The sequence below is a fragment of the Meles meles genome, chromosome 2 (assembly GCF_922984935.1).
Source record: "Meles meles chromosome 2, mMelMel3.1 paternal haplotype, whole genome shotgun sequence".
Classification (NCBI taxonomy): Eukaryota; Metazoa; Chordata; class Mammalia; order Carnivora; family Mustelidae; genus Meles; species Meles meles.
In genome coordinates this window covers 203,946,573-203,960,948 of record NC_060067.1, presented here as the reverse complement: position 1 = coordinate 203,960,948, position 14,376 = coordinate 203,946,573, and the positions used below count along the sequence as shown (strand labels likewise).

At 43.1% G+C, this 14,376-nt stretch overlaps 1 protein-coding gene across 3 annotated transcripts in view; it reads left to right on the top strand.

Moving 5' to 3' along the window:
• Window positions 1-1,446: 1,446 nt before the first annotated feature.
• The window catches only part of AGPAT5 (1-acylglycerol-3-phosphate O-acyltransferase 5), a 74,802-nt gene continuing 61,872 nt past the window's right edge, over window positions 1,447-14,376 (top strand). For all 3 annotated transcript variants that reach the window (XM_045991586.1, XM_045991577.1, XM_045991594.1), the window contains exon 1: window positions 1,447-2,029. In XM_045991586.1, coding sequence (XP_045847542.1) covers window positions 1,811-2,029 — 219 coding nt within the window. In that variant the 5' untranslated portion in view covers window positions 1,447-1,810. The remainder of the gene's footprint in view (window positions 2,030-14,376) is intronic.

Genomic DNA, 14,376 nt, shown 5'->3' with positions numbered 1-14,376 from the left:
TATTACGCGATGTCAATCCTCTACAGTCACAGAAAGTAGACACTGTTCTGGCCCTGATTAGAATTTTCCATTAAAATGGCTCCCAGCATCGGGGCGCCTGGGTGGCTCAGTGGATTAAGTCGCTGCCTTCGGCCCAGGTCATGATCTCAGGGTCCTGGGATCGAGTCCCGCATCGTGCTCTCTGCTCTGCAGGGAGCCTGCTTCCCTCTCACTCTCTCTGCCTGCCTCTCTGCCTACTTGTGATCTCTGTCTGTCAAATAAATAAATAAAATCTTTAATAAAATAAAATGGCTCCCAGCATAAAGCTACCCCGCAGGCTTCTGTCAAAAAAGAAAAAAAAAAAAAAAAGAAAGAAAGAAAAATGAAAAAAAAATTTTTTCACTTAAAGCATTCGGCATCCTTTGGAAGGGCAACTATCCCCAAAAAAGGTTACACATTAAACCACTTTTACTGAAGCCAAAGGGCAGTAAAAGGATCCAGAGGTCACTGGATCCGTTTTCACATCCACAAAACAACTGCCCCACCTTCCTAGAATTTTGTTTCGGTCACAAACGTGTGTCAGTACTTTATATATTCTGTATGTACAGTCCAGGTACTTTTAAGTACTACCCCAAACGAGGCTCCTTATTAAAACAAAATGGGAAGACGGAGACCCAGGCGCCGGGGAAGTGAAGCAGAGGTGAATCCAAGAGGTCTGACAAAGCGTGCAAAGCACCTCGCGAGAAGGCGGTCCAGCCGAGCGCCAACATGCAGTTGCCATCATTACTGTGACGGAAAAAAGCGGGCCTGACTCGGAACCTCCCTAGTGGCGGGGGAAGGGAAGGGAGTCCTGGCGCTTGCCGGGGAGAAAGGGACAGAGCGCGGAAGGCGGGCGGTGGGAGCCACCTAGAAAGGGCGGGGAGGCATCTCGCCCAGCCTGGCGCTGGGTAGATAATCCGGGGCGGAGCTCTGATAGCGCTTATCGCACCCCCGTGTTCCACTCCAGGTCTGCCGTTTCGGCCTGCCCGAACCGAGCCTGGCAAGTATCCGCGGCACGCCCGAGTCCTCCTGACTGAAGACAGCGGTCTGCACCACACTTGACAGCCACCGTGTTAGGGGACATCTCGGCTTAATGGCGCACTCCGGGGACCAGGGGCCCACAGAGCGTGCGAGCAGAACATGGGGCCTAGCCCTCCAACCAACCCGGGCCCCCTCCTCCGGCCCGCACCCACCTGCACCCACCTAGCAGGCCAGTCGCCACCTTTCTTCCCGCGTCTGCAGCGAGACCAAGCTTCGGAGCATGCGTAGCGGACAGACCCAGGCTGTCCGCGCTTCCGGTTGACAGTTGCGCTTCACTGTCAGCGCATTTGACCAGTCAGAGGATGCGTTAATTTCACGGTATCCCGCCCCCTACGGGGGACTATGGCAACCGGAGGCCAATCAGGCGGCGTGTTGTTGCCGCGGAGCCCCGCCCCCGACAGGGGCGCTGGGTGACGGGCGAGGGTCATGGGGTGTAAACGCGTTTGAGCTCCCGAGCCTCGGAGGGCCGCGGCATCCCCTTGCCCCGCAGCCGCGAGGAGGGCGCCCGGCCCCGCACTCGTCGGCCCGCCCAGCGTCAGGCGGCGACGCGGCCCATGCGGCTGGGGGCGGAGGCCGGAGCGGGCGCGGGCTGGGCGTCTCAGGTGCGGCTGGCGGCCCGGAGAGGTGAGGGGGCGGCGGCGCGGCCCGGCCCGGCCCGGTGATTGGCCGCCGGCTGAGGGCAGCGGGGCGGCCTGGAGGCGTCCCGGGCGGGGAGCAGCCAGCGGAGCATTCCGTGAGCGGCGCCGGCAAGATGCTGCTGTCCCTGGTGCTCCACATGTACTCGATGCGCTGCGTGCTGCCGGCCGCCGTGCTCCTGGGCACTGCCCCGACCTACGTGCTGGCCTGGGGGGCCTGGCGGCTGCTCTCCGCCTTCCTGCCCTCCCGCTGCTACCATGCGGTGGACGACCGGCTCTACTGCATCTATCAGAGCATGGTGCTCTTCTTCTTCGAGAACTACACCGGCGTGCAGGTGAGAGGCGCTGCCCGCCTTCCGCGCGCGTCTGCCGCACCCGGCTCCCCGCTCTCCACCCGGGTCTCCGCCGGGAACCTTCCAGCCCGTGCCCCGCCCCCCACCCCAGGGTACTTGTGGATCGTTCCGCTCTGCCTGGCAGATCCGGCCCCAAGAACACGTGCCCGCGCCCTATCCTGCGGCCGCGGGAGGGTTCGCGTTCTTAGGTAGGGGTTGGTCTGATACTTCCTTGCAGGTACCCCAAGGTCTCCAGGGAGCTGTGGTTATGTTGTTCTGAGGCCACAAGTGGGATCATCCGCCCCCTTCTCCCCATCTTTTACTGTCTGTCTCGGTGCTTAGCTAAGTAGGTGCAGATGAGCACTTAAGTAGGGCAAGCAGTTGACAAGTTTTTTGGCGTTTGGTCTAAGAAGATTGGTAATGTTTAAAGTCAAAAGGGCGCTTTAAAAAATCGGAGACCTTTTCTTGAAACCCATGAATGTTGCTTTTTGGACAATGATTACAACTTCGGTTTGCATTCTTCCCCAGTAAAGGTGAAAGCTGGACGAGGAAATTAATACATTTGTTACTGTAGAAGCCTTATAGTAGATAAAATTCTTGCCAGCTTAAACTGGGCTCAAATGTGTGACTGATGTTTTGTCTGATGACTTTGTTACTTTTTCTGTAGAGACTGGATCTGTGGATTAAATTTGTATTAAAAAATGTAGAAGAGCCCCTTAATTTTAGTTATTTGAATTCTCTTTTACAAAAATAACGATTGCAGATTTTCCTTTTATTTCCCAATTTGAATAAAAGAGCTTGATTCTTGGATATTCCTTATATCCAATTTGTCCTTTTTTCCCCTCCCCTTTTCTTAGTCGGGGTTGGGTTGAAGGGAATGGGATGGCATTGGTTTTGTCTTTTTGTCTTTTTTTCCCCTCAAGCAGCTGTTTTCACCCTGTCCTCAACCAGCTACTATTTTCAGTTTGCAGTTGCACTGCTGTGGATCCCTGATGACTCTGAGTTTGCCCCAGTTGGAGGTTGTTTGGGGGAAGGGAAGTAGGAGAAGCCAGGGCCTACATTTAAACCAGTATCTGTGAGTGCTTCCTAGAGAAGAAAGAACGCTCTTTCACATCATGGTTTCCTGTTAATTGGCTTTTTAAAAAATGGTCTTCATTTAAAATCTTCACAAATTCAGAGCAATCATTTGCCGCCCTTTGCTCTTCGCCGTATTTGTCTAAATGTATGGTTTTGTCATGATTAAATATTTAATTTTACATCAGATGATAGCTGACCTGGGCTAGGGTACAGACAGAACATAGGACAAAGTCAGTTACCTTTTAGAAAAATAATACTGCCTGTGGTGGGTTATTACATATTGTGTTCCACGCGATGTAATGGATAATATACCAGTGTGTTTAGCAAGTTTCTTATTTTAAAAATGATTATAAAATTCCAGTGTTTCTAAATTGTATGTCTTATACCCTGTTCAGTGTAGACCTCCAGTTTAATTTTTGAGTTCTCAGCACTTGGTTTTTTAAAAAATTGAATCTATTGATCCTCAGTGGACAGTCAGTTCTAGAATTCCTAACAAGCTTTAAGGAACACACATTAAATAAAACTTTGAATTGTACTCAAGAGCCATTAGATATCCTTTTATAGATGCATGAATGACAATATCCAGGATAATAAAGGAAAGGAAATGTATTTATAAGGACATTCTGTCACCTAATTTTTAGTTTTACTTACTAGTTTCCATCAGTGACTGTCATTGTAAAATTTTGATTAACATTTTAGTTTTTCTTATTTTGCTAGGGGACTCTTTTTTTTTTTTCCCCTTGAATTGTTTTTCACCTCTAGTTTGCAAAGAACAGAGATGATCCTCATGAATATAAGAATGTTGATTCATTTCTGAAGAAGTGTTAGTAATTTTAAGGTTTTGGATGAAAGGAAGTTCGCCATTAAGTTATATAAATTGTAGAAGTTTTTTTTTTTTTTCAAAGATTTTATATATTTAACAGAGAGTGAGAGATCACAAGTAGGCAGAGGCAGGCAGAGAGAGAGAGGAGGAAGCAGGCTCCCTGCTGAGCAGAAAGCCCGATGCAGGGCTCGATCCCAGGACCCTGGGATCATGACCTGAGCTGAAGGCAGAGGCTTTAACCCACTGAGCCACCCAGGTGCCCCTGTAGAAGTATATTTAAATTGGAATTTTTTCCACCCCCTCTCATCAGGCAACCACTGGTCTGATCTCTGTGTTTATGGGTTTGTTTCTTTTTTGTTTGTTTCATTTTTTAGATAACACATAAAGTGAAACCGAATGGTATTTGTCTGTCTGACTTATTTCGCTTAGCATAATACCCTCTGGTCCATCCATGTTGTCCCCAATGCCAAGATCATTCCTTTTTCTGTCTCAGTGATATTCCTGTGTGTGTGTGTGTGTGTGTGTGTGTGTGTGTGTGTGTGTGTAGCACATCTTCATTTATCAGTGGACACATAGGTTGCTTCTGTATCTCAGCTATTTGGAACAATGCTGCAATAAACATAGGGGTATATGTATATCTTTTTGATTAGTGTTTTTGTTTTCTTCAAGTAAATACCCAATAGTGGAGTTACTGGATCAGGGAGTATTTCTATTTTTAGTTTTTTGAGGAACCTTCACAGTTGCTACACCAATTTACGTTTCCACCAGCAGTGCATGAGGGTTCCCTTTTCTCCACATCCTTGCTAAAGGTCTTTCTGATACTAACCATTCTGTCAGGTGTAAGGTGATAACTTGTGATTTTGATTTGCATTTGCCTGTTGATTAGTGATGTTGAGCATAAATTAGAATTTTTTTAAATGGAATTGGTAATGCTTTTTAATTCTAAGTTTTAAAAAAGAACTGGATGTGGGGCGCCTGGGTGGCTCAGTGGGTTAAAGCCTCTGCCTTCGGCTCAGGTCACGATCCCAGGGTTCTGGGATCGAGCCCCGCATCGGGCTCTCTGCTATGCGGATAGCCTGCTTCCTCCTCTCTCTCTCTGCCTGCCTCTCTGCCTGCTTGTGATCTCTGTCTGTCAAATAAATAAATAAAATCTTTTATAAAATAAATAAATAAATAAATAAAAAATAAAAAAGAACTGGATGGAAGTAGTTGCTTTGGAAGCTGTTAAAAGTTAATGTATTTTTCCCTAAATGTCAGAATTCCTTTCTCATTATTTAAAAAAAAAAAAGTTCTGCTTTTTTCCCTCCTTCCAATGGAATGAACTAAAAACTGATCATTGATATTTGCAGAACAAAAATATCTAGTGATATAATACATGCCTCCTCATTAACATCTAATAAGTATTTTAGTCAGTTTTTTTTCTGCTTAAATCCTTTTCTAACATTTGGAATTTACTTTAAAATGTATTTTACATTACAGGGCCTATCTTCTAATTTGCTGTTTCTCAAATGCTAACATGATAGAACAACAAAATGGACTTTGAGATAAGATGAATTTAATTTTTCAACTGACCTACTTCAAATGCAAAGTGGTCCAAAAAACACTGGAAACAAGATGACAGAATTTAAGCCTAAAATTTTGATTTTTTTTAATGTGTTCAGTTAAAATACTCTTAACTTCTTTAATTCATACTTTTAATTGAAACATTGTTTCAAGTTCTTCCTGAACAACCAAGGCATTCATATCTGGAGACCATTTATAACTGGTTCTTTTTGTAGCACTGTTTCATCAAACATAGTCCTAAACTTTTAGTTAAATTTGTGTCTTGTAGCTAAAGGCAGCTAAACTATTTGAATAAAACATGTTTGTTTAGAATGGGAAAAGGGACCTTGTAAGCCCACCTCCTTTTTACCACATCTGGATTCTGTCTGCATTTCTGCTGAAACGTTGCCCAGAGTCGTCCTGAGCATCAGTAGTCCTCAAGAGAATATGAATACTTTGTATCCTTAATTTCCTTTTCCTCTGCTTATTTATCATCCATGTGAAGACCTTAAAAGACCTGAGAGGACTTCCTTCAGTTTAGCTGGGGCCTGACAGAGCCCGGCAGATTGGGTTGTGCTTCTGCCTCTGTGTGTTTAAGAATGACACCAGCCTTTCATAAGGGAAATTAAACATTTCCCAAATCAAATAGGATTCCAGTCTAACACATTTTGAGTCTGGCTAGGGAATAGACTTATAAGAGGGGCGCCTAGGTGGCTCAGTGGGTTAAAGCCTCTGTCTTCCGCTGGGGTCATGATCCCAGGGTCCTAGGATCAAGCCCTGCATTGGGCTCTCTGCTCAGCGGGGAGCCTGCTTCCTCCTCTCTCTCTGCCTACTTGTGATTTCTATCTGTCAAATAAATAAATAAAATCTTCAAAAAAAAAAAAAAAACTTAGAGAACTGTAATTAGAACCTTTCTATAAATAAAATTTTTTGTACTTTCTATAAATAAAAATCCCTGATTGAGCAAGCAAGTTTTTTGTTTTGGTTGCATTGGTCTAAGATTCCTTTTAATGTCTTATTTTTCTATTTTAAATCACAGATGCAATAAAACATTCATGCACTGCCAAAATATTTTGAGAAAGTTAAAGTTCCCTCTGCCTACACACACCTTTCCCAGGTATGCAACAATTTGGTGTGTAACTTTAGATTCCTTCTAAGAGTTTTTAAATAAAAGTAAATTGTGGGAAGACTTTGCCAATTAATTAACTTCTCAGGAGGGTTTTATTGTCGCACACAATATGTCTGTAACCTGTGGGGACGTCGCTATACTCTTATGATGAGGATAGGAAAATATGAATATACAGGCATAATTTACTTTCCCTCTTCGTGAATTTGTCTGAATTTGTCGAGCCGAATGAACTGACAGCTGACTCTTCCTAAATGGACTAGAAATTGATTTTTCCTGGGACGCCTGGATGGCTCAGTCATTAAGCGTCTGCCTGCTGCCTGCGGCTCAGGACATGATCCCAGGGTCCTGGGACTGAGACCCACATCGGGCTCCCTGCTCAGCGGGAAGCCTGTTTCTCCCTCTCACACTCTCCCTGCTTGTGTTCCCTCTCTCGCTATGCTTCTTTCTGTCAAATAAATAAAATCTGAAAAAAAAAATTGATTTTTCCTTTAATATTTTCTCGTTTTATTATGGTTTCTCAAACACAGGTTGATAATGTAATCCAAAGCTAAGTAGTAAGTTCTAAGGAATCACCAAAAACTACTCTTCATTCCCTCATTCGTGCAGTGTTGGAGCATGTACCTTGTTCCGGATCCTTAGCTGGATGCTGGGGGACACAGGGAGGAGAACTGTGGGCAAGATCCCTGCCCGTTTGGAGCTCACCTTCTAGTGAGACACATGATAACAAGAAAACTAAAGTGTACTGTGCTCTGTGAGATTGTTAGACTAGTGGTTGAGGAAGTGTGCCCAAACCGGTGACATTCGTATTGAGCTCCGAAAAAGGGCCAATCGGAGCCTTTGTAGTAAACCAGGCGAGGGATGGTGGTCAGAGTTGTGGACAGAGTGGACATGGAGAGGATGTCAAGACTCCCAGATCTGTTTTCGAAGTAGCTGATAGGGTTTTGTGACTGGCTGTGGAAGAGAAAGAGAGGGAGGGTCTGGAACAAACTTGGGGTTGACTGTGTCAGTCGTGCTCTAGCATGTCAGTCCTGGTGCTGCACAAGGTGGGCGCCGTTCTTCCTGTTTTACCGATGAGAACGGAGGCACCAGTAGTTCCCATCCGTAGTAGTTAAGGCAGGACTCTGTACAAGGCACCCTGGCTTCAGGATCCATTTTCTGAAGATGCTTTACTTGATGGTGTGTTTATATTGGTTGAAATGAGATCCCCGCTCTCAGTTTAGTGCTAAGAAAAATATGGACAAACAGTTCCAGTAGAGGATAATACTGAAATTGGAGTGTTTGTTAGCTTGGTGATACAAAGATAAAATAACTTCCCCTGGATTCTTCAAGAAGGCTGTATCAATTATTCTGGGTTGCTTTGAATCTTTACTTCAAACGGGAGAAAGTTTTCATGATATGTTTAGGAAAAAGAGGCCCTCATGGGACAACTGAATGAAAATGAAGACAAATAAGGGTGGCCTTCAAAGCTGTCTAAATTTTGCCCTGGCCAGTTTTTCTGTTTATTGGTTTCACTGTAGCCCAACTGCAGCTTCCTCCCCAGCCCAAATCACCAGCGTCTTTTCAGGCATGTGCCTATGGACTACTGTTCTCTGTATACTTTCTTCTAGCTGAAGCCTCAGCTTTCCCTCACGCCCTCTCAGTGTCAGCATCACACGTGAATTAACACATGAAATATTAACATTAGCGTCTTTTAACGTTTGTATTATTCCTTCTACAAATTTGTAAACTTGTGGAGATGTCAATAAAGGGGACAATATCTTAATTTTTCCCTTTTAACAAAAGGGCAGAGTACAGGGAATAATACTGGTCTGAGTTTTTGTGGAAATGTAGATCAATCTCACTTTTAACGGGAGTGGGTTCTTGAATGAGCTTACTGGTTGACAGGTTTTAATTTAATAGGGACTACAGGTCTAGTGAGTCTAATTGTATTTTTTACTTAAATAGATAAAAGGGAAAGAAACATGAACCGCACACTTAGAAGTAAGACTGTGAAAGAATAAGGTCAGAGACCTTATAAAGGAGGCAGTTCTGTAACAGCCAGCAATATAGAGAAACCTTTGTTTGCTTGTCCATAAAAACCTGTACTTTTGCTACTTTTGAACCTGTACAGTTCTCTAAGGCTTATTTTGTTTCCTCTTTCTGTATGGGAACTAGCATTGGAGAGCCCAAATAAACAAGTGCTGTCCAAGTATTTTAGAGGACTGTATGCTTCTGGAAGTGAAAGTGGTATTTGGAAGACAGCTTTATTCTGCCTGGTCTCCAGGTGGAATTCAGGAGCAAAAAGAAACCAGGGGTGATACCTGGAGCATCACCTAAAATGCTAATCATATTCTAGGCATTCATGTTTTCTTTTATTTTTAAACTTAATTTAATTTTTTAAAACAATTTTATTTGGAAAAAGAGCGTGAGCAGGGGGGAGGAGGCAGCAGGAGGAGGAGAAGCAGACTCTGTGCTGAGCAGGGAGCCCGACTGGGGGCTTGATCCCAGGACCCCAAGATCGTGAACCAAGCCCAAGGCAGACGCTTAACCGACTGAGCCATCCAGGCTCTCCCTAGGCACTCATGGTTTAGAATGAGAAAATAGTCTCTACTCTCAACACACAGCTTAGCAGTGTAGAAAGAAGTCAGTTTAAAGAAAGCGCGGATGAGGTAAGTTATAAAAGAAAGGAGTCAAGAGCCCTGGGAAAACAAGAGCTCTGCAACTGAATCCTAGGGCTTGCCCCACTGCAGGGAGCTCGTGCGGCTCAGTGGAGGACTCGGAGACAGCAGGGCCCACGGAGCGAAAGGCCGCTGCCCTTCCTGTCCCGTGTATTGCTTTGTTCCCTGTCTTCATTTACCTTTCTGGAGGAATATTTTTTGTGTCTATTTAATTTTTTCTTATGAGTTTCTTATCTCCTTAGTGTTCAGACCGGAAAAAAAATCACATAAGCTTCTAATAAATGGGAAGTTTCCTCATTCAAAGTTCTTATTTGGAATTTTTGCAGAGAATACTTTTATAACGTTCGAAAGAGTTTTGGATCTTGGTGTGAGAAACCTGGGCGTAATTCCTAGCTCTCTGACAGAGTACGTGTCAGCTTGAGTAAGGCAGCTTCCCAGCTCAGTATTCGCCTCCTTCAGTGAATACTCCTGTCATGCCGTCTGGAAGACTGAACGAGGTAGCGTGCGGAGCTGCCTTCGGTGACCGGCACATCCTAGGTGCTCAGTGAAACACCCTGTAGGGTAAGGACTGTGCCAAGGGACACGCATGAAGAATGTGTAAGAAAGCCTTGTGGTTTGAAAGGTTCCTTTTAAATGTTGCGTGGTCCTTATAGCATACTGCTTATTAGACAAATGACAACGTTTCTACTTTAATCTTGGTTCAGAGGGCATTGTAATTTTCCTATTCGGTGAAGTGTTTGAGATTGGGCAGAAAAAGACCATCATGTTTGTATGCGTTACAGTAGAAACCTCATGCTGGTTAACTTGTGATATAGTTCATTGGCATAAAAATGCATTTAAAAATTCATTTCAAATGATTATAAATATCATAGCATATAAATCACATATGTAATCGTATTAAAACAATTTATAGTTGCATTTCTGTGTATCACAGACTTTTTTTTCCTCTCATCCATTAATCACATAGCTTAGTTGTGAATAAAAAATGTCAATTTATTGGACAATAATAATAACAACAGCTAACTTTTGGGGGGATGGTTACTATGTTCAAGGCATTGTGTGAAGTAGCTTACCTGGTCTCATTAATTAGGAGTAGTTGCCATTAGGACATTCATTTTACATGTAAAGAAATAGATATGGAGAGGTAAGGGACTTTGCTCAATTTCACACAATTAGTAAGGTGATGGACTTGGATTTGAATCCTAGATACTTGAACCTGTGCTTAGTGAACATTATGTTGCAGTGTAGAGGAAGAAAAACTTTTCCTCTTAGGCTCATAGCCGAGATCTGCAAATTGAACTGGCAAAAGTCAGATTAACAGCAGAAAAGACACACATTTTATTGATGTTAATATTTTTACATGCATTGGTGCCTCACAGAAAATAAGTGAAATGAAGAGAAGTGAATAGACTCAGCTTGAGGGGTTTATATGTCATTTTAACAGGGCAGTAACTCAACATGACAGAGAGAGGGCTTTTGGCCATTAGGGCTGGTAAGTTGTGGGCAGGTCACTAGGGAATGGGTGAGAGATAAGAGCGGTTTAGTACCATTTGCCATGCAGACTCATCTTGTGCTATCTCTGTTTTTTTCTGGCATTCTAGAAGGGAACACCTTTAGGAATGGGTCTTAACATCAGCCTTACAGAGGGAAGCTTAGGACTCAGGCCGAAGGGGGGTGCAGAGAGGTCTTCTCACTTGTCTTCACCTCAAATAGCCCATATTTTGGGGTAGCATATTCTGGTCACCCTGAACACAGTCTAGATCTAAGGGCAGTGAAAACGTTTTTTAAAAAATGTTTCATTTTGCATACTGAAAGAAAATGGATATTATTGAGATAAAGAATCTGTCCCCTCCCACACAAAAAAATGCTGTACACTTGTGTCCTGGTGGGATTATTAGATGCTCTGCTGTGTTAAACACATGATCACTATAGATTCCATTTTACTCCCTTTTTTCAGGATACAAAAGAGTTTTTAGGTTGTTTACATATCATGGGAGAAAATTAAAAATAATATAAAGATACGGTCACAGTGAGGTGAAAGAAGTCTGCCTCTACCTCCAGGCCACCTTCTGAGAGCCAGTTTGTGCAAGTTGAACAAGTCTGACTAAAGCAGAGTAGTAACTAGAGGATCAGTTGCAGTGAAGATAATTTATTCGAAGAGCATTTTTTTTTTAAAGATTATTTATTTATTTATTTCACAGAGAGAGATCACAAGTAGACAGAGAGGCAGGCAGAGAGAGAGAGAGGGAAGCAGGCTCGATGCTGAGCAGAGAGCCCGATGTGGGACTCGATCCCAGGGCCCTGAGATCATGACCTGAGCCGAAGGCAGCGGCTTAATCCACTGAGCCACCCAGGTGCCCTCGAAGAGCATTTTTACTGTCCCCTTCTGAATTAATAAAATGAAAAGGAAAAAATGTTCTTTTTTCTATAGGGATTTTCTTTTTTTTTTTTTCCACAAGATTTTATTTATTTATTTGACTGAGAGAAAGAGCGTGCACACACAAGCAGGGGGAGCAGGCTCTCTGTTCGGTGGGGCTTGATCTCAGGATCCTGGGATCTTGACCTGAGCCAAAGGCAGACACCTAACTGACTGAGCCACCCAGGCACCCCTCTGTAGAGACTTTAGATGAGCTTTTAAAAAACGGATAAGCTAAAATTAAACAATTATGGTGAACCTAAAATTAAAGAATTAGGAAGAACAAAAAAAGCCATGTTTTCATGTGCCTTGTTTTGAAGGAACAAATTATCTGCAGAAGACCTGATTGATGTGATTCAAAATATAAGTACTAGAAGATTCACAGAACGCCTTAAAAAGTCATTGGTGCATTTAAAGTGTTTTATTTACGTTTATTCCAAAACCTTTTACTGCTGAAAATGAGATCCAGCCTTATCTACTTGTGAAAAGTAAAAGAACAACTTAATAATTCAGTAAACTTGTGCTGAAAGCCATCTGAGTGCCAGGCTGGGGGGGAGGGTAGAAAAATGAAGACCTTGCCGCTGAAGAGCTTATGAGCCCCCACACAGATTTGCAGATAAATACGCACAGCATGTGGTTGATGCTCCCTTAGGAGTGTGAATGGGTTTGTTCCAGGGCAAAATGGATGTGTGTGTGTGAGAGATTAATCCCGGGCTCTGGGTTAGAAGGCCAGAACGCTTCAGAGAAGTGGTGAATGCGTGCTGAGGAGTGGATTTAAGATGATTACACTGAGACAGCGCTGGTAGGCTTATAGGTCATCATATAATTGTCGGGGAAGAAGAACGTCCCCTGCCCAGTGGTCCTTCTAGCGGGACCTAGAATCAGATTGCCGTGAGACAGATTAACGGGAGATAACCAGTTTAATAGGTGTATGTATGGGGACTCCACACCCATATGAGATTCCAAAGATAGTCAATGGGAAGCTTACCTGAGCTAAGGGGCGGGGGGGGGAGGATATTAGGATACAACAAGGAGAAGGCTGTTAGCAGGAAGATGAGAGGAGGTGCCTTATGATGTAATTAAGTTTCTTAGGTAAAGGGGAGCCTGGTTCGAGCTCCATTCCTGGAACAGGCTCTCCTTTTTAACACAAATGTAGGCCTTTGAGAGCCAGGCAGATAGCTTTTCCTGCATCTGCTGGGTTTTGATTACTTTTAACTTAATCTTTATGACAAAGTGGACTGTCTAGGGGCAGCCTGCCCTTGGTCCCAGCATAATCATTTAATAATTAATATGTTGATATGTATAGGTATTTTGTAAGTTCTTAGAACTCTAATTTAGAAACTATGGCTATCTAATTAACCATGTATCTGTTAATAACGTAGTAATAGCTGTTAAGTATTTTGAGAATCTGCATTCTTAAAGAATAAAAATTTTTTGTTTTCCTCCTTGTTAGTAAATTTAAAAAACAAACCTTCCACTTAAATAAATGAAAGAAATTTGACAATTTTAAATTAGAATGAAATGCTTTTTCTTTGAAACCTTGGAAATAAACCAAGTGAAGAACCTTAAAACTGCATATATTGATACTAAAATTGTAATTATGCGTTCCTTTTTTTGGTTTGTCAACATTATTCAGAATACTTAATAAAGATTTTCAGCTATTACAGTAAGATTTGTAGTTCATGATTTCATTTACTTTGCTTTTAGATCTTTTCAGTTTTTAATTATGAAGGGCTCCTCTTTTCTAACTTACTTCTGATGAATCCCAACCAATTTGTAGTGGCAAATGAAAAAAATTTAAATAAGCAATCAGTCCACATGCTTAAGATAACTAAATTATGTTTTGTGAGGGGCTTAGCCTCTTTTTTTCCTATCTTGCATTTTATTTGGAAATGCCTTTTATTTCAGTGAGATACTATGCATATTGAAGAATAATTTTTTAAAAGTTGGAAGGGTATATGTATATATTTTCCCTTCAGTAGCTATGAATTGGGTTTTTTTTCCTTCAGAGTGATCTAGCAGTAGAACTGTGTTTTTGCCATCTGTTTTGCCCAATTAAATTCACTACTAATTTTCTGTAGATACCGTTGAGGCCACTTTTAGGCCGCTGGTTTCAGCAGTGGAAATGTGAGCAAGGGAAAAGGGCCCACAGGGACCACTGAGCTGGATGCAAACAGGCTCATTAAGCGACCCACCTGGAAATGGCTGTAGGCCCTCCCCTACCAAAGGGCTGCTTACAGCCAGGCACAGTTACCAAAAAAGGAAGAATTCCATATGTTCCTGTACCTATTACTACAGTCCCTCACCTCTGCCTAGGTAGACAGTCTCTCCTTGGCCATCCTGCCTGCTCCTGTTCTCGCGGTGTATTCAATAAACTTCTGTCTCCGCTGCTCTGCCTTGGGTGATTTTTTTCACAACCTGTGCTGCCGGCCCCAAACAGTCAGAACATGCCAGAATTACCACAATCAAACTTCTAAAAAAAAAGCCTTTTAATCTACCTTCAAAGACTTCATTCAGCCTGACAGTCTGTTATTCAAGCTCAGAGTAAGAAAGGAAAGGGAGACCCTCTTGTTGGATGGGTCAGGTGCTGGCTTCAGCTTGGGGGCAGGGAGGTCTCCAAAGAGTGCTAATCAGGTTGAATCAACTAAACTGAAATCCTTAAATGTGAATATCCCATCCAGGGACCTTAAGCCAAAGAATAGACGG